This window comes from Falco naumanni, chromosome 11, assembly GCF_017639655.2.
Source record: "Falco naumanni isolate bFalNau1 chromosome 11, bFalNau1.pat, whole genome shotgun sequence".
Classification (NCBI taxonomy): domain Eukaryota; kingdom Metazoa; phylum Chordata; class Aves; order Falconiformes; family Falconidae; genus Falco; species Falco naumanni.
The window spans coordinates 5,512,302-5,532,216 of NC_054064.1; the positions used below are offsets into that span (position 1 = coordinate 5,512,302).

At 45.7% G+C, this 19,915-nt stretch overlaps 1 protein-coding gene across 9 annotated transcripts in view; it reads left to right on the forward strand.

Annotated features, from left to right (window-relative positions):
- RABGAP1L (RAB GTPase activating protein 1 like) overlaps nt 1-19,915 on the forward strand; it is a 270,618-nt gene that overhangs the window by 220,495 nt on the left and 30,208 nt on the right. The window contains exon 1 of one of the 9 annotated variants that reach the window (XM_040610559.1): nt 14,420-14,695. The exons of the other annotated variants lie outside the window; for them this stretch is intronic. Coding sequence (XP_040466493.1) covers nt 14,585-14,695 — 111 coding nt within the window. The 5' untranslated portion in view covers nt 14,420-14,584. Of the gene's footprint in view, nt 1-14,419; nt 14,696-19,915 lie in introns of those variants that run through there. 9 annotated transcript variants of the gene reach the window in all.

Sequence of the window (19,915 nt, forward strand, 5' to 3'; positions counted from 1 at the left end):
CACCAGAGCCATCTCCTCCAGCCGATGTGACAAACCCCAGCACTTCAGGGCTTGACAAAGACACACCTGGCCAGGGCCAGGGCTGTGAAGGGGAAGGAGGCGCTGCCTGGACCTGGACTTGATAACCCTTGAAAACCTCCTCTTCTTGCTCTCCAGCAGCAGAGGACCTCCTAGCCTGAAGCAAAAGGGTTCCTCACAGGCACAGCACTAATTGCGGAGGTGAATTAGGAGGACGGGTGGTTGCGGCCCATGCCAGAGTCCATCTCGCATCCTGCTGGCTCCCATCCATCTCTATCCATTAAGCAGCTTCTCCTCCAGAAGCAGGCTGAGGCTGGAGCAAGCAGGGAATGAGCAGCACATCCGTAGATCCAGGGCTGGGCCGAGAGCTCACACAGGGGCTTGTTGGGAACCCTGGCTCCCCTGGGAACAGCAAAGAGTACCTCTTTCTTTTCCTTCCACCTTCACTGTAACATCCACACGGTGTTGGTAACAATAATGTCTTGTAGAAGGCCTTGGCAGAAGCAGTGTGTGCAGGCGACGTGTTCATACAAGGGAACTATTTACCTATGTACCTTGTGGCTTTTCAACCTTTGATCCATCATACAGGAATATTATACAAGATTATATACCGTCACAGGGATTTGGGGGCAGGGGGAGAGGTGGAAAAAACTGAGGAATGGTTTTGAATCCCTGGTGTAAGGGATTTTGCAGGTCCTTACTCATTGATGAGGGCACGTGGAGAATGATCACCGGTCCTAATGTTGCATGGGTCTGGGTTTCGTATTTGTTTCCTTTTTGTTGCTTTTATGATACAAAGTGAATTAGGAAGGATTAGGAAGAGGTTAAAGATCTCTGTGATCTGGGAGGTTTCTCAGAAAGATCAGTAACGACGGCTCTTAACTTTTTAATGTGCCTTACACTACACTAATGGACCTAAACCAACATTTCTTTTTGAAGACAAATTTGTTGACATCAGAAGAGGAGACCTGGCTGCTGCAGGAGCATAAGGAACATATAGTAGACTGTAATTTAGGAAGGTATTGAGCTTTTATTTTTGTGACCTTGTCCAAATAGGAAGCAATTACAATATAATTTGATTCTGGACGTCTGGAAACCATGACAGTTGACAGAGAGTGACATTTTAAAAGAAATAAGCATGTATTTTAGTACATTTCTTTCAGACTCCTAAGCGTTGCTGATGCTATTTGTTCTTCCTGCTTCACTTTTTCCACTCTTAATGATTCGAATGCAAGATTCAGGCTTGTCTGCACCTTCACTTATTAAATCTCTTCTCCCTGGTAGTTTCCAGTACTTACTGTTTCCCCTGGCTCTGCTTCACTGCTCTGTTTGTGTCACAGCTGAGGTACCAGGGCAAGGGAGCCTGCTGCCTGTTGGTGTTACACCGAGCCTTTAGCCCAGTAGATACTAGTGAGCCAGCTTCAACGGGCGCTGCACACAGATACTAGTCCTGTGAGCAATGCCGTTTCCACATAAAACAGGGCTCAGCACTTGAAAACGTGCAGCACTGGGTAATAGTTAACCATCTAAATCAAATCCTGTGTGCTGGAGAGTGATGTAAGCTAGTTGCTGTATGCCTGGTAACCAGTATATTTGATTTAATATAGTAGTATTTTTTTAATCTCCTTGGGGAGTTTAAATCCTGGGGTCCACACCTGCAAGGACTCATTTAGGAAAGTGGAGAATACAATTCCTTTTGAGTTTTGATACCATCTTTGGTTCTTGTGACCTAAACTAAGACTATCTCCCTTCAGTCACTCATTTTGCTCAAGTTCAGGGAGCACTAACAGTTTCACCAGACACTTGAGTCTCCAAATACCCCAGAGATGAATGTATACAGCAGCTCCATGAAGCAGGGTTTTATCATCTCCCATTCGGAGGAGGAGATGGGCAAGCAGATGGGCAAGCTATCTCGGGCACAGCTTACTCTGGCCATGCAAAAAGGCAGTGTCAAGGTATTTTAGGTTGATGTACTTCTCCAGCAACAGGATCATGTTGTTCCCAGTTAACTGTTGTAGCCTGTAGGTTGTTTTCTTGTGTACATGTACTAGGAAAACCCTGGGACACTGAGTTGTCTCTCTGTGTTTCTATCCTCCCAGACTTGTCATTACACCTTTGATAGATTGATGACTTAATAGGCTCATTAAGGAAATGGAGGACATCTCACTTAAGTGTTTGCCATATCAGTGAGCCTCAGTTGCCTTCTCTTCAACCCCAGACAAACAGGAAAACAAAACATTGCCAAAGGCTTCTCTGTGTGCAGCCCCCAAGGACACAGAAATCATTCTGAAAATTATAAGGACTGAAAATAGTCAGCCTGCTCTACAATACATAATTTATTGCCAACAGAACTGGTGACAGCTTGTATATACTCCACCCCAATCTCAGGAACAATTAAGTGCTGTGCTGGGGCACTAAGATGGATGAAATGCACGTGAGAAGTTTCCCTGCTCCAAGCAAATTTGATTCTCATGTAGGCCCCTAGATAGAATCATAGAACGGTTTGGGTTGGTAGAAGGCACCTTAAAGACCATCTAGTTTCAACCCCCCTGCCCTGGGCAGGGACACCTCCCACCAGACCAGGCTGATCCAAGCCCCGTCCAGCCTGGCCTTGAGCACTTCCAGGGATGGGGCACCCACAGCTGCCCTGGGCAACCTCTGCCAGTGTCCCACCACCCTCACAGTATAATAACTGTTCTACCTCTACCCTCCTTCAGCTTAAAACCATGCCCCATGTCCCATCACCCCGTGCCCATGTAAAAGCCCGTCCCCAGCTGCCCCGCCGGCCCCGCCAGGCACTGGTGCTGCTGGAAGGTCTCCCCGGAGCCTTCCCTTCCCCAGGCCGAGCAACCCCAGCTCTCCCAGCCCGTCTCCATAGCAGGGGGGCTCCAGCCCCCTGAGCATCTTCGTGGCCTCCCCCAGACCCGCTCCGACAGGTCCGTGCCCTTCTCGCGTTGGTGGCCCCAGAGCTGAAGGCAGCGCTGCAGGGGGGTCTCACCGGAGCGGAGCAGAGGGGGAGAATCCCCCCCCCCCCCCCCCGCCGGCCACGCTGCAGGGGACGCAGCGCAGGATTCAGTTGGCTTTCTGGGCTGCAAGTGCACATTATCGTGCCACGTTGGGGTTTTTGTCCACCAGCACCCCCAAGTCCTCAGGGTTGCTCTCTACCTGTTCTCTGCCCAGCCTGTGTTGATACTGGGGGTTGCCCTGACCCAGGTGCACAGGACCTTGCACTAGGTCTTATTCTGCTTCTGAAGTGCCACACAAATACAAGCTGTTTTGTAAATAAGGAGTAAAATAAGTTACCACTGCTCGGTGTGTGTATAAAAAGCAGGGGAAAGAACCACAGTGTTTTCCCTTTCCTCCTCCAGTTTAATGCCTGGACAAGCTAACTTAGCATCTCTCCTGACCCAGCCACCGTCCTACACCACCTTTCAATGGATCATGTGCCATATGGGTCCCTGGTTGTGTCTGGCTGCCAGGGACCAGCTTCATGCACGTTTAGCAGTGGGAAACAATTAACTGGTACAACCTGGCCCCAGATGATATGACCCAGAAAAATCTTTCATTCAAAACTCCTGTTTAAGTCTTCCCTGAAATGTGTACACATGTTTTTCTTGCTGTTCTCATTAGTTCTCTCTAATAGCTGCTGTCTATGTAATGATTCTCTGCGTCCACACAGGGTTGTTCCATAAGGCTAGAGAAGCAATATGATTTGGAGGAATTATTTGGTCAGAACAAGTGGATCCATGATGCTGAGATTCAGTTACTCAAAGGATTCACAGGGACCAGATTCCTTAAGTGAATGCAGCGATAGCATCAAGATAACGTCGACCTGAAATGATGGGGAAATATATTTGATAATTCTGGAACTGTAAACATGGTGTATAGTCAGCTGGCACTAGTATAGCAAAGTCTGATATGGTTGGGTTTGAGCTATTTAAGATCATTAATAAGTAATTAACCCATGAGGTGACTGTAACAGCCATCATTTTAATCAAGATTGGATTATTAACTTGCCAGGCAGGACAAAGGCCCATGGCTGCATTAATTAAAGATCCCCCACACTCAGGAAACACTCCTAAAAGATGCCCACCATATCCAATTGACCAGTTAATGCTTTTCTCCTTGTTGCCACTCAAAGGCCACCTCCCCAGTTTTACATTCAATTTGGTTTTTTTTGCTGAAAAGCTGCTAATTTCATGCTACTTTAGCCCTGCAGCAGCCAGCCTGTTGCTAAGCAACCTTCAAAATACCGAAGGGGCCATGGTCTGGCTGCTTTTCTGCAGCCCATCCGTATTCTTATTTATTTACTTATACATCTTATTTATTAACAGATTTCTTCCACAGCGCGGAAGCAGAGCCGTAAGCGTTGGAGTTGCAGCAGGGCTGTTTGTCTTCTCTCCAATACCATCCGCTACCCTATTTTTACTGGTGTTCCCACTCATCAGCTGAGCACACTCCTCATGGTATTTGTCAAGCTGGAGCAGCATCTGGGAGTATACTGGAAGTATATTTTAAAGGTGTAGCTGGCAATGGACTGCAGTAGCTGGTGTGAGATAGCAGCTGGGAATCTGTTCGGTCCCAACGGTCCTTGATGGAAGAAAAAAAAAAGGGCCAGAACAAAGATGGCTTTAAGCCATTTTTCTGCTTACTGTGTTTCTGGCTGCTTTAACTTCAGCTGTGTCCACATTCCAGGCTTCTTTAGCCGAACTAGATCTGCAGAGAGTGAACAGACGGTTATCGTTCACCTGCCCGGCAGCGCTGGGAAAAGCCCTGCTGTAGGGGCAGTTCTGCAGGAACAGCTGCATTTTTGTCGGGTGGGGTTGGGATCCCAGCCAGGGCACAGGTTTGCCTGAAATTGTGTCAAGGAGAGGAGGAGGCTGCTGATGGTGGAGTAGTTGGTGCATAGGTAAAGTGGCAGAGCGTTTGGAGTGGCTGCACATGGGTAGAGGAGGACAGCAGAAGCGTAATGGAGCTGTTAGGGTGCCAGAGATCCACCTTGCCAAGCCAAGAATCAGAACCGCTGACTTGAGTCACTTTTCATATGTTTCAGGAAAACATGAGGTGCATATACTGTAACAGTGCCTGGCTGTGTGTTGTAATAGCATTGGTCACGTCAGCATCAGTGTTAGATGGTGACGATAACTTTGATGAATGAACTGCCATGCTCCTCAGTTAAAGGCATCATAGACTCATAGAATCCTTTAGGTTGGAAAAGACCTTTAAGGTCATAGAGTCCAACCATTAACCCAACACTGCCAAGTCCACCACTAACCCATGTCCCCAAGTGCCACATCTACAAGTCTTTCAAATACCTCCAGGAACGGTGACTCCGTCGCTTTCCTGGGCAGCCTCTTCCAGTGCTTGACAAACCCTTTCCGTGAAGATATTTTTCTGAATATCCAATCTAGACCTGCCCTGGTGAAGCTTGAGGCCATTTCTTCTTGTCCTACAGGACAACACATTGAGGAACATTATGGTGATATAAACCTCTTTTGAAAAACCTGGGGGGGGGGGGGGGGGGGTTGTTGTTGTTTTTTGGTTTTTTTTTTAAATCATCCTAAATTTTATCGCATCCTCTGATTTAATTTGTTTGCTGTTGTGGATTTTTGACTTCAAATCAAGCAAAAATTAGCTCTTATTCATTCCAGGCACTTTCCTTGCATTCCTTGCAGAAGGAATTTTGCATAAACGCTTACCCTATATAAAAGGCATGTTGAAAATCAAGAACAGATTAGAAGTTATGGCTCAATTTTCTCTCTAAATATGTAGCCTTTTATTTGGATGTTGAGGGGAGTCAACAGGAGCACTGGGAGCGAGTGGGCTTCCAAGGGAGCAGCCCTTGTGCATGCATGGCAGAGATACTGAACTCAGCTTGAGCAGTACGTTGTGCCCAGCCAGAGCACATGGACATGAGGAGAAAATGTTCTCTTGCCCTGTGGACATCTGTGCTAAGCTGGACCGATTCCTGAAATTTTTATTATTTTTTTTTTAGGGAGTATCTCATTTCTTCTAGTTGCATAGATATAATGGTAGCAGTAATACAAGAGCTATAGTTCAAATTTTAACTAAAAGACAAACTTGGAATAAGACAAATGGGAAGGGTGGAACAGTATATGGAATTATCTCTGGTCTCCCATATCTGAAGAATTACCTCCTTATCACATAGAGAACTCTGATAACTTGTGGAATAATCTGCCTTCTCTCATCCTTCTATACATAAATAACCATTTGAGCTCTTAAAATAAGCTTGTTAACAGTCAAATCAAGACAAGTTAATCTTTAAATCATATGTAAATACAGATGTTTTTCTCATTGTGGTATATTGAAGCATTAAAACCTAGATGCAGATTTTCACAGTAGGAGACTAGATCAGCACAGTTAAGCACTGAAATAGTTTGTCTCCCAAATCATCTTCTGAGAACAGAATTTCCCTTTCACTGTACTGTATGATGATGAATAGGGATTTAGCGGCAAAGGATTACGTGGAGCTTAGATTAGTGGATGCTGCTGGTAGTCTTACACGGCTGATCAGCTTGCACAGTCCTGAGCTGCTTTCCTCCTCTGGAGCTGACCTGTACAAATGCCAAGGGAACTGGTCCAGGGGAGTACTGAGAGATAGCTGTCTTCTGTCTTTCTCAGCAAATGGATCTCTCATGTCAAATGCTTTTTCTATCAGATTGCTGTTAATCATCTTTGGTATAAATATATACTAGCCCGTGCTGTTTTCTGGGCTTTTTTGGCTGCATTCAGTTCTTTGACCTCCAAGCGAATGCTTGCATTTTTAACTCCAGCATTGTGGGACACATTGCTCTCCTGGAAAGTATCAGTAGTTTGTACTTTTAATGTATAATGCATGGAATAATCTCATTTCGGAGTCTTCAGGCATGCCTCCGTCTAGACTGCATCTCACAATCAAACTGTCTTCTATACCTCCGCTGCCGAGATACTTGGACTAGTCTGTCTGGTTTAGCTTAGTTTAGCTGACACCATGTGCCATTTCCTGCTCACCTGCGTCATTTCAGCCTTAATTACTCTTTATCTCATCATCCAAGCAATCATGCTGCAGATGTATTTTTTGTTTTGGGAATATGCCATTACTATTGTGCTGTTTACACATCGAAATGTCTCACCTTTTCCATGAGGCTTCTGGCAGGGGGTCCATGTGGAAGACGTGGTTACAGCTCTTTCTGGGGCTCTGCTGTGGTGCTCCAGGGGTACAACAGCTCCTGTCTACTCATTGCACAGCAGAGTATGTTACGGTGGGTTTGTGCCTCACCAGCTCCTGTGGTTTTGGGGGACAGAGGATGTGCTGTGGTCCTGCCTTTTTCTTTCATTTAACTACAAGAATTTCTCATAGTGCCTGGCTCTGCAGCCTTTTTGTTCTTTCTCCATTTTTTTCTTGTCCCAGGCTTAAAGGTCAGGTGCAAAGTGAAAGTCAGTAAAAAAACTGAAATCTGATGTGGTATAGGGTGCTTCGGATAGGTCATCCAGGTGACCGCGTCATTGCGCTCTCCCTCTGCAGCGTGGCAGGTTTGTAAGGTATTTAACAGCACTCTGGAGAAAACTTGACAGGCAACATCACAGTAATAACAACAATGGTAATACAACTTCCACGTTTGCATTTTTCATTAATTTCACCTTTTTTTTAATCTCCCTCTGGGAAGTAGATAAGGGCTGTTAACCCATCTTTGGGGAGGGGAAAGAAAAAATACGGAGAGATGTATCTACCTTGAGATGGAAAGTCAGGTGTGGGCTTAGAATGAGAAGCCCTGAGTTCTGGACCCTGATTCTTTTCATGTGAGAGATGTTCACTATTTAATGTGCTCCTTGATATTAATTAATATCTTTTGTTTGCTGATCACATGCTGCGAATGAAAAGACAGCAGAACATGGGGGAAGGTATGATACGGATCTATACTTGCTACTTGCTGTCTGATTATTGTTGATACGAAGCCTGAACTAGCTCTGTTGCTCTGATGAAGCTTTTGCTTGATAAAAGTTGGCTCTACTTGCATTAACTTGCAGGCTATTTGGGTGAAATCCCTGAATCATGCTATATTGAAGCCAGGCCAGAAATCCATATAAATAATTGCAAGTGCAAAGCATTCCTATATACCTGCTATGATAATTTTCTTGAAAAATATGCTTGACGCCATTTTTTTTCTTTTCAATACCAGTTGAAATGATAAATGCAACAAATTTAAAATACATTTTGCAGGTTAGATTAGATTATTGTTGGATTAGAGTCAGTTTATTATGGAACTTAGCTCTCAATGGCATTGGCATGGTCTGAATGCCATACAAGCATTATTCAGTTGGATTAATAGCCCCGGGGAATATATATCAGAGACATTCACAATTCAGATTGTTTGTCCCTTCAGCAGCCAGAGGGACCTGTTCGTACTGATTTGTCTTGGAGGGGATGGAATTTGGAGACACTGGCGGTGGCCCTGGGGCAGCTGGAGAAGGTCCCTGGTACATGGACTTGCTCTTGGACGGCTGCTGCCTCCCCCGTTGGGGTGTGAAGTTGTTCGTGGGCCTCTGCCGTCACTGAGCCAGGGGGAGATAAAAAATGGGTCCCCAAAGAAGAAGGGTGGAACATGAAACAGGTGGCTGAAGCCAGCTGCTTTCCAGGAAATGACGCTCAAACTCAGTTTAGGAATTTCTGCCTTTTCCTTCTAAGTGGTTTCTGTGGGGCTGTCTGCCGTGCAAATTAGCGCGGCCCCACTCAGGTTGTGCGAGGCTGGAGTAGGCGTGCGCATGTTGTAGAGCTCACCAGTACCACCCCTTCCCTTTGTAAACAGAAAAAAGAAAAGGGAAAAAAAACCCCAAAATCCTTTATTTTGCTAAAATAAAAAGATGGGAAGGAGGAAGTATTCTCAGCTCCTTTTTAAACCTCAGTCGGTTACATCAGGTTCTATGCACCATGTATGCCCCAAATATGCTGTAAAACCTGTTTTTTTCAACAGCCAAAGGCTAGGATTTCCAAAATCTCACAGTAAGATTCAATATTCCTTTTACCTGGTAGCGGTACTGGCTCAAGGATGTCAGGCTCTTTCCCCAGCCCCACTGCCTCCATCACCCATCGCACCGCGGCTCGTTGTGGGGCCGGGCAATAAACTGCACCAGTGGTTCGGGCTGGTCAGAGCCCCGTGCTGCCTTTGCTGCTGGAAAAACACAAACAAGCAAAAAGTCATCCCAACTCTAATGCAGGTTCTTGGCAGACAAGAAGGAGGTTTGTTAAGTGAGGTATTTCTGCCAGGCGGCTGATGTTTGAGGGAAACGTGACTGAAGAGGGGAGGTAACTTCTAGTGTCCTTAGAAAGTGATTGTGGCAGTATGGAAAAAAAAATAGGGACACAGAAAGTTAAAATGTGGGTTTAATTAATCAAAAATCAGAAGAGAGTTGTGAATTAATTTAAAAGGCTGCAGAAGAATCTGGAATGGACTGAGCTGACTAAATATGTATCTGTACGCTGGCATCCCAGCCGTGCTGCTCTTCCATCTTTTTCAGGTTCGTATGGCTTTTAGAAGTCAAACGGGTGGATTTGGTTTAGGCAGCTTCATGCCCTTGTTTAGCGGTAATTTCAAGTTAATGTAAAACTCGAAATGAGGTGCAAACTTGACCCAAACCTTGTCTAACTGCGTTAATAACCACCTCTTTGAGAACAGAACAAATACACAGTACAGAATTAATGGAGAATATGCTTTTATAAATACAGGGAGTGACCTTCAACAGGTTGGGGAGGTAGCAGCTGGCCTGGCCTTCCACCCTCTGTAGATTGAGGGGTGAGGCTGATAGTTTTACTTCTTTTAATAAGCTTTAAAGATCATCTAGGAACTTTGTGGAAGAAAATCCTTATGCAGCAGTTGTTGCATGGGAGCAGGACTAGTTTTTGTGTGGCACGCAGCTGATTAGGGGAGGCTGGGAGAGGGGAGCTGGGGTATTTTCTGCTCCGTTCGTTTTAATCCATAACAAAGCAGATGTATTTATAAGGGTTCCTCCTGCTTTTGCAGTGAGTTTGCTATTTGTGCTTTCCCGTAAGACTGAAGGAGACCTGGGCGATAGTGCTCTCTCTTCCTTTGGGCTTACAGTAAATAATTCAAGAGGCAGAGCTGGCAACAGAAAATGAAGACTTAGAAGTCCTCAGCTTTTCCCTGTGCTGGGCTACACGTTTACCTGGAGGGGGAGCACACGCCGGCATCACTGGTTTGTCTTGAATGCCTCTGCCTCAGCAATTCCAGCCATGCTGGGAGAGAAACCATCGCTCTGCCCGGCGGGATGACTTTACTGGCTTTAATCTGTAAAAATCAGTTTATAATCTTGCCCACTTTCAAATCAGGAGAATGCGGAGTAGCTGCAAATCGGGAGGATTTACCCCTGTAAGTACATATGCTGAAGCACAGCAAGCCCAGATTTTTCCACACATTTGGAGGATTATTTTAAACGAAACACAGGTGCATACACCCACTTCTTCGGGGCGGGGGGGGGTGGGGTGGAAATAGGCCGTGTTATTTGACATTTTCAATTAAAAAAATAAAACTTGGAGAAGCCATAGCGGAACTGCATGTAGATCAGCCTGAGCCTGGCAACTGCTTTTCTCGAAAGGTGTGGGGCATTGCTGCGAGCAACGGCTTGGCGTTCATTTCTCACTTTGCATCCCAAAACACCTCTAAAGGTATTTACCTTCTAATGTCTAAAACTGGAACAGGGTTATGAATAGAAGCGCAGCCTTCTGAAAGGCTGCACCACCACAGCGGTACACGCTTTGCTTCTTATTTCCCTGGGATAAGCAGGCGTGCGAGGGACGGGCAGCTGCTCCCCCACCTTTCACCCCGGCACGGGTGTTTGGGGTGGCCGAGGGTCCGGCACAGCACCAGCGCTGCGGGGCTTTAGTGTGTGGACAGAAGATCGGGGCTCTCCGCCGTTCTCTGTGGTTGGGAAGCCCTTTGTGGGCGAGGAGAGAATGGAGCTGTGCTTTGGGATTCACAGTGTTTGATGTGTAACCCGGTCTTTTTCACCTGCTGGTTGTGTTTGAAACAGTTCTTACAGGTCATTACTGGGTAAGGCAATTAGGGAAAGAGCTGATACTACCGTTATTCATTCCGATCTGGGCGGGGGGGGGGGGGGGGGGGGGGGGGGGGAAACCCCTGTAAACTTATCTTGAAGACTGCCAAATGCCATTCCAAGTGCTCTGAAAGGAGTTTTATGTTTCCTTATCTGAAGACTGCTGTGATCTTCCCAGCTTCATTAATACACGGAAAGCAAATCACAGAAAACGCCTTTGCATTTCAGAAATGCGGTGGCAGGAAGGGAGAGCTTAGCAAGAAGCTGCACATACCTCACATACGTAACACGCTTTCCGTCTATCAGAAGATCCTATCCCCGTCAGATAGCAGCAAGACATTCCTGGGGGTGGAGTGAGAGTGAATTTATCTTGGGAGTGAGCAGGATTTGGCTTTGCTAAACTGGCTGTTTTGCTCAATTCAGGAATTTTCCATTCATCTCTATTATCCACCAGCATATAAATCCCAACAACTGTAATTAGGACTACTTACCTTAATTAGTTAAGTTTTCTGCAGCTCACCTGTCCTTCTGCTGGCTCTCCTTTGTCGGCCTGACTGCTTGGTTGAACCGCTTCTCCAAAAATTCCTGCTTTGGAGGTATGCTTTCAAACCTATGCCATGGAGGGGGCTGCGTTCCTGTTCTTTGAGGGAGGCTACTGCAAGGTAGCCGCGGTGTTAGACGGAGAAGCGCTATTTGCTTTAAATAAATATGAAGCTGCACTCTGTGGTTTTTATTGTCTTTTGCTAGATTATTCATCACTTCAGCACTCAGAAAGCCTGGCTGAGGGGAAGGCTCTGTGCTGAAATGCTGGGAGGAGTGTATTGTGTGGCCTGAGAAGGCGGTGAAGGGCATTTCTCTGCTTGCCTTGTCCTTTCCAGTTCCTCTGGCGTGAGCATGCTACCACTGTGTCTGAGTGGACGGATTTGCTTCAGTCGGTTTCATTCAAAAGATTTAGTTTAACTGGTTTGATACCTAAGATGATGTGCGCTGATTCAGGGTACAGCACAGACTGTTATCGCGGATGTAAATTGCAGGTCCATAGGGATCTGTGGGCAGCTCAGCTCCATTAGCTTGAAAAGACAGCTGAAAAACATTCTTTTTAAAGTAAAGATATGCATTAGCCAACATCCAAAATCAGTTATTAGTTCCGGCAATGGCTAGTTAGAACATGCCAAAATTACAAACCCTCTGTAGATATGAAAAAAAACTGGGGGGGAGGGGGGGGAGGAATGTAGGTTCTGGTCCATAATTCCTTATAAATAGAAATGCCTGATGGTGAAACCAGGGGAGGGATTCGAGTAGCTGCAGCTGGGGAGTGCGTCTGATAATTTGCATTCCCCACCTCCTGCCCTTATTGCAGAATTAAATTGGTCTCTCATTAACATGGGAATGTTTGTTGTTGTACCGCCTGCTCTCTCCCCTGCGCCTGTTCCAACCTAAGGTCGGTCCCTGTTGGGAGCCTCCGGAGCCGGTGCCAGCAGGGAGGGGTTGTGGGAAGGGACTTTCTTTACCTCTTACAACAGGTGCCTTTGTCAGCACACCTCAGAGGCAGCCAAGGAGGAGCCACTCTTAGCCTGATGCGTTGAACTTTTGCTACAAGAGCAAATAAAGCCACCCCATGAGGCAGTGGAAGCGAAGAGGAAGCCGTCATTTCAAGGGCTTCAGAAAACCTGGGCAGGATTTAGCACAGCAGGTATGATTTTTGCATAGGTGACACGGAGAGCGATCTCGTGAGCTGGATATCGGAGCTTCGGGATTGGCATCTAAAGCATTTCTGCTGTGGGAATTAATTGGAAAAAAATTGCAAGCCTTTGAAGAAGAACTTTTAAAAACGCACGATGGGTGCATTTCAAGGAAAAAATACCTTTCTTCTTCCTGCAAGGGTTAAGCATGATCAGAATCTGCTTTATTCTCAAGGATTTAACCTCAAGTGCTGCGTTTTTTGTTTGCCATAAGCCTATTAGAACTCTGTTTCCTAGCAATAACATGTAATTCCCCCCCCCACCCTTAAGTGAAAGACGTGGTGGGGTTTTAATCCTGTACGCTACAGCTGTTGCTCAAGTTTCCTATTCAACTGCAAATAGCACCTGGTGCTATTTAGATACCTGTGTAATCTTTGATAAGGATACTCCAAAAGCACAGGAAAAACAGAAAAGCAAGGTGGGTCTGACCCTGTTTATTCTGGAAAGCGAGAGTGTAACCATATGCTACCGCCAACTGAACTGGAAATTTCTACCGGATTTGCTGCATCCAGCACATATTCTTTTTGAAGATGGCTGAAATGATTTATGTTTCTTGATCAGGTGTGATTTTCCACCAGGAAGAACTAAAGACTTCCAGAGAAGATAAAAATGCGGTGAACGAGTCTAAGCAGAAGAGGTGAATTTGGTTAGGAGCTTTACCTTGTCTGAGTGTCCTGAAAGGAGTTTCTTTTGGAGTTGTTTTGTTTGTGTTTTCGAATCACTTACTATTTTCTAGATTTTTGTTTGTAGTTTTGAGAATACAGATTTTCAGTTATTTTTTTTCCATTTTTTTCCTTGCACTGCTTTAGATAATGTTACGATAAATGAGTTGGAAAGTGAGGAGCAATTTGGAAGGTACCTATGCTGTTTAGGACACATAGACAAGAGGTACCATGTCACTTCTTGATTAAAAGCAAACCAATCCCCACTTCAAGTTAAAAACCTTCAACTGTGGGAAGTTTTGATTGTGTATGTTGGTTTTATTTCACTTGTGGTGGTGTGAGTTTATTCAGGGAAGAGCTTACAGCCTTCATTACGTTTTGCATTGCTGTTTTACCCTCTATGACAAATGGAAACTGAAAAACTTTTTGGAGGGTTGTGATTTGATGCCATCGGTGTCTGCGTGGCACAAAGTGCTGTTCAGATCTAGTGAGTGGTTTTAAAGACTTTAAAGAAGAGGTTTAGAAACTTGTGGAAAAATTCCAAGGAATGCCTGAAAGAAATCATCATTACACCCCTCTCCATGAATTTACAAATAAGCCAGAAGAAGCAATTCATTGGAAAGCAAGACTCTGCTAACAAGAATATCAGCTTTTGTGGGAGAAAACCGGATCTAAAGAATAAACAATTGCGACAAAGCTTGAGGAGAACAGAAGTGATTCCAGTCCCGCTGTCAAGCACTGACAGATCTTTTCTTGCTTAATACTAATCTGGTTTGGCTACTGCTTCCTCATCTTGAGCCTCAGACTGCAGTTAAAGCAGGTTCCCTGGCCTTCCCCAAGCTGCAGCCAGTGCCTTTTGCAAGCTGGGTGTTGGGAGGGTGAGCAGGTGTTTCGGCCGCGCTTCCCGTGATACCCAAAGGCGCCCTTGAGAGGAGGACCCCCAGGGGAGCTGGTTTGCTGGGTCATTCTCTGGTGACGCTCCTTCCTCATTAGCTTCTTCAGGTGGGTGTGAGCAACCGACACGGAACTGAGCCAAGGTTCAGCCTTGGATTGTCAACCTGCTCGGGCCGCTAACGGCAGGTTGCCAGCAAAATGATGGAAGAAATCTCCATAACGGTGGCTTACGATGCCCATGTTTTTAGCCAACTGTATGATGAAGACTTTCTGGCCAATCTGGTGGCAGTCAGCAAACCCAAATCTGTGGTAGGTGTTGCTCTTGCTCCTTTGCCAATTATGCTTAAAGTTATACTCTGTCCAGTGGTTAAGTCCTCCTGCTGGAAGCTATTTGCTGTTTAGTTTCTCTTTTTATTGCTTTTTCAGAAATTTGCTGTCATGCATCAATAAAAATAATTGATGTCAGAAGAGATAAGATTGTTAAATTAAGATCTTTCTGGATAAGATTGTTAAAATAAGATCTTTCTGGGCTACTAAGTTTAGAAGAAGGTGATTTGCTCAGTATGAGAACAGTTGAAATAATAGAAATAATAATTAAAGCAGCAAATGACTGAGCTTATCTATCCATGGAATCAGCACTAAATGATATAAACACTTTCTTTGCCTTAGCACATCAGTTACACTGAGTATTTGCCCTGAACTTTTATGCCGAGGATGTGGGGTGTAGGTCACCATCATCACTAAATCTGAGAGAATCTATTCCTTGCATGGCACTGGTGATGTTACACTTTTATATGTTCTCCTGAAATCAGCATAAATATCTGTAAAAACTTTTTAGTTAAATGGACGCTTCCTTTTTTCATAAATAGCATATGTCTTTGTGTAAATGACACGTACAGTGTGGTCATCTTCTTCCCTCATGGAGATCCCAGCCCCTGTGGGGAGCTTCATTCAAGTCAATAAAGTTAGATTCTGAGGATTGGTGCCAAAGTTCATCTTTGGTCTCAAATTCTACAGATGAGTCCGTGTGGGAGCCAGTCCACCTAGAAGCAGTCAAAGTAAGGCTTGGAAAATAAAAGTGCATTTACAGGTGTTGAGCTTAACTTGAAGGCAGATACCGTTAAAAAATCAGTCTAAATACGAATCAGGCTAATTCTTTGGCCACCCAATGAAGCATTTGTGTTTGCACACTTCGGTCTGTGTGTGTGTTTGTGTCCAGGCAGTTCACTAAGCTGTGACGAAGGGAGGTGTTCTCAGAAAAGGAAAAATTTGCTTTATTGCTATCTTGTGTAAAACCTCTCTGCGCACAGTTCCTGCTTGAGTTTTTCTGCCTGTCCACGCTCAGGAAATCTCAGGTGCACGAGCTCCTCTCCTGCGTCTCCTGTTAGGCTGCTGGACTTAATCCAGAGCTCTGCCCAGTCCCTTTTATTATGGTGCCTTTTTCTGTCTCTGGCCTCCTCTAGGCTAGAATTTACAAGGCCTGTCAGAATAGTTAAATAATAAATATGGAAATCCAGTGCAGATAAAATTGTTACTTTATTATGACCTGGATGGAGACTGGGCTCCAAAGAGACTTTAACTTCACCGGGGTATTAGGAGTTACGTACTTTTCTCATGCTCGTGTTTTGAAATAGGTGGTATACTTTAGTTAATTTAGATTTTTACTATTTACAATTAGTTAATTGTCCAGGCACAACCTTTCCTCTTCTGCCTTAGCTGATTGCTGGGGCAGCATTTATGATTCTGACTAGAAGCCAAGAGAAGTATCCTTCAGACGGGTAGGGATGCTGCAACAGGACTATCGGGAGCCGGGTGCCCGCGGAGAAGGTCCCACCGGCGGGCTCCGGGAGAGCCCTTCGGATGAGTTTCTTGGAGCAGGTGATGGTGGCAGTGGGGTTTCCTAGATGCCTCCTGTCCTGAACTGCTTGTGTGGGCTAGAGCCTGTACTGCAGTTGTTTAAATTAAAATCCTTGTGATAGGAAAACATTTCATGGATGGCTTACCCTATAATTTCAGTCTTTGGAAAGTGCTACTGAAGCTGGCTGGGTGATGGCCTCTGAAGTTTTGTATAGCTTTGGAGCAAAAGTACCGGACTTTGCAATATGTATCTCGCCGTTCCTCCAGGTCAGCTGCAAGTGGCTGCAGGAGACAATAACTGGTATCAAGAGCATCACGTTACAGCTCTGGCTGGTTTTTGCCGCTCTGAAAATAACACTAAAAAAAAAAAAAATTCTCTATGAAGTAACTACTTATCTCCTAGTAAACGGTGATACTTACACGGAACAACCATGGGAGGAAAAGTATCATTATTACTAATATTTATAAGATGTGAATGATTGACTTTAGTTAAATACATGTTCTCACCAACTCTTTTTTTCCTGGAGTATTAACATGTTTCGGTGCATTATGTACTAGTAAATAAGTTAAGAAATGTGGGGTTTGCAGCGTTTACATAGGAAATACTTAACTACCCATTTAAATGGTTTTGAATTGTATTAACTAAGCAAATAATGGTGCAAACAACCTGAGGAGGTTTAAGATGAAGCTTGACAGGATTATAATAGGGTTAGACAGTGCGTGGGAGCCTGCGCTACTAAGGGACGGGACCTGATGACTCAGAAAGTTTCTTTCAGTTCTCTGCTGCTATGTTTAATCATGGGACAAGTTGCCAGCTGGGATAAGTTGGGGCAAATCCCCTCGACTGCCCTGGTCATTCTACCAGATTGCACAAAGGTATGTACTGTACATGAAGTAACATTCTGCAGAAGGAATTTGCAGTGCTTTTGTTTATTCTGAGAGTTCATGTTAATAGCACGTGTATTTTTGCAATCTGGGATTCATCTGTTTGTTTGCAAAATCCAGGCTTCATATAAATTTAAAGGAATTTCTGCTATGCTGCTCTGGTTGCAGAGTGAAGTTTAAAAAAAAAAAAAAAAAGTTCTTTAAAGGCTTTCATTCTGTTCCGTGGTTTGGATGGCAGGATCGTTATCGCTGTAGTTCCAGAAATCTTGCAACTAGTAACTCATAGTTACTTGGGTAGTGCCATAGCCAGGGCACACAGAGTCTGTCTTGCACAGAGAGCGCCACGTGTTACGACATGAGGTGGCAAAGGGTTAATACCGAAACCAAACCAGGCCCAGCTGGTAGCTGTTGTGGGGTGCTCTTGCTTGGGGGCAGCCTTGCCTAACCTTCTGACACGTCCGTGGTAATGAACTTCGTTAGGAAAATCAGAATTATCCGCTGTTGTCCAGGTCCCGTCAACTCTATTCGTATTTTTCAGTGGCAAATGTGAATTTTTCCATGGAAGGTGTAGCAGTGGTTTTGTAGCGTTGCTTTGATGCACATAAATAGTAGACAGTGGAACAGTTTGCAGATGATCCGAGATAAGGGGTTTTTAAATATACTCCAAAGCAACGCTGTGTGATAGCAATCCTCCAACATATATTTTAATAAAATTAGTCATATTGCAGTGTGACCATGACACATGGTTGTTTTGCTGTGTGGTCCTGCTTTCGAGATTTCCAGTTGTTCTGAAACTGCTTCGTACAGACATGCAAAGCGACCTACAAAAGTGGACTGCTGTGTAGTTTGTGCAAGGACTGCGTAGCTTTACTCTGGGGAATTTCAATTCTCAACTTATCTGCAGAAAACTTGGACCCAAGGGGTTGCAAAAATGGTATGCTAAGTGGTATAATCCTCTTAATCCAGGGTTGAAGGGCATTCTTCTGGAGAGCTTTGCTGTATTCTCATTTGCCTGCCTGCCTGGTGTTTAGCGCCCTGTTCAGGGGAATTAGCAGCCATTTCATACAAGCGATTTGTAGTTACACGCCAGCAGGCTCTGCCGTAATGATTTCTAGGCTCTCAATTTCCCGTCAAAGCCAAACTAAGGAGGTTCAGAGCGGATGGGTGAACTGCAGATGGGGTGAAGAACTAGGTGGCCTGGCAGGAGCACAGGGCATAGCGGTCAGTGGGTTTAGCAGGCGGCTGGGTAAACGTTTCTGGGGTTTATAGTGGGACTGGGACTGTTTAGCATCTTCAGGCCTAGACACCAGAAGAGGATGTGCCCTGTTTTTCAAGTGGCAAAACCTTCGTTTTCAGGCGGCAAAATCCAGAGAATAGGTGGTGGACACACGGAAAGACAGGTCTGCTGATCAGAGGAACCTCAGCAGGGGTGGGCTGGACTTCCTGAGGTTCAGCAAAGGCAAGTGCAAAACCCAGGGCTCCTCCCTGGGCAGAAATAACTGCATAGTCTGTGCAGGCTGGGAACCAAGCGTCGATAGTATCAGTGCAAAAAGGGCGTTGGGAGTCATGGTGGGTGGCAACAGGAGCGAGCAGCGTGTGGGGACAGGGGCGGGCTGGCAGCGTGTCGGGTGGGATGCTGATTCCTCCCACCCAGCAGTCCTGAGGCTGCATCTCACACGCTGAGTCCAGGTTTGAGCCCCCCCAGAGGTAGGGGTGCCCTGCTTTTGGGTGGGATAGAGTTAATTTTTCTTCTCGGCTGGCACAGTGCTGTGTTTCGGATGTGGTGTGAGAACAATGCTATTAGCACACTGGTGTTGTACTTGTTGTGGGTCAGGTTTATATAAGTCAAGGACTTTTCAGTTTCTCAGGCCCTGCCAGCGGGAGGGCTGGAGGGGCACAAGAAATGGGGAGGGGACACGGCCGGGATGGCTGACCCGAACTAGCCGTAGGGGTGCTCCATACCATAGACCATCGTACTCAGTATAGAAACTGGGGGGAGTTGGCTGGGGCCTGGGCATCGGTCAGCAGGTGGGGAGCAGCTGTGTTGTGCATCACTTGGGGCTTTTTCCCTTCCCTTTGGATTGTGTTCCTCTCCCCTTCTCTCTCCTTGACATTACAATTGTTGTTGTTATCATTGTTATTATATCAATTACTAAATTGTTCTTATCTCAGCCCTCAAGTTTTACCTTTTCCCCAGTTTTCCTCCCCATCCCGCTGCAGGGGGGCAGGGAGGGAGTGGTACTTAGTTTCTGGTGGGGGTTAAACCACAACAAAGGGATATTCAGGGCCCAGGTCCAGCAGAGGAGCCCTGGGAGGGCAGGGGGCTGACTGCAGCAGGGAAGGGTGAAAGGGTTGGGGCAGCTTAGCCTGAAGACCAGAAAGCTCAGGAAAAGTGATCATGATTGCAGTCTCCTGCCACCGAAAAGAAGGTCCTGGAGAGGCTGGAGCCAAACGCCCTTCAGGGGCACACAGTCAGGAGATGAGAAGGAATGGTCTGGATTTCCAGCGAAGCAAATTCTGGCTCAGCGTAAGGGGAAGCAGCGCTGCCCAGGGTGGCCCTGGCTTCTCCATCCTTGGAGAGACTCTCACGAGCAGCATGCTCTGCCTTTGAAGCTATCCCTGCCTGAGCAGGAGGTTGGTCTGTGCCTACTGGAGAGCCCTTCCAGTCTACACTTTTCTAAGTCTCTAACTCTTGCAATGAGGAGGAGCTGACAGCGTTTGAGCTTTTGAAGACTGTTTTTCCCTGGGTGGCATTAGTGCTGGCATGCTGCTGCTGTTGCTGCTGCC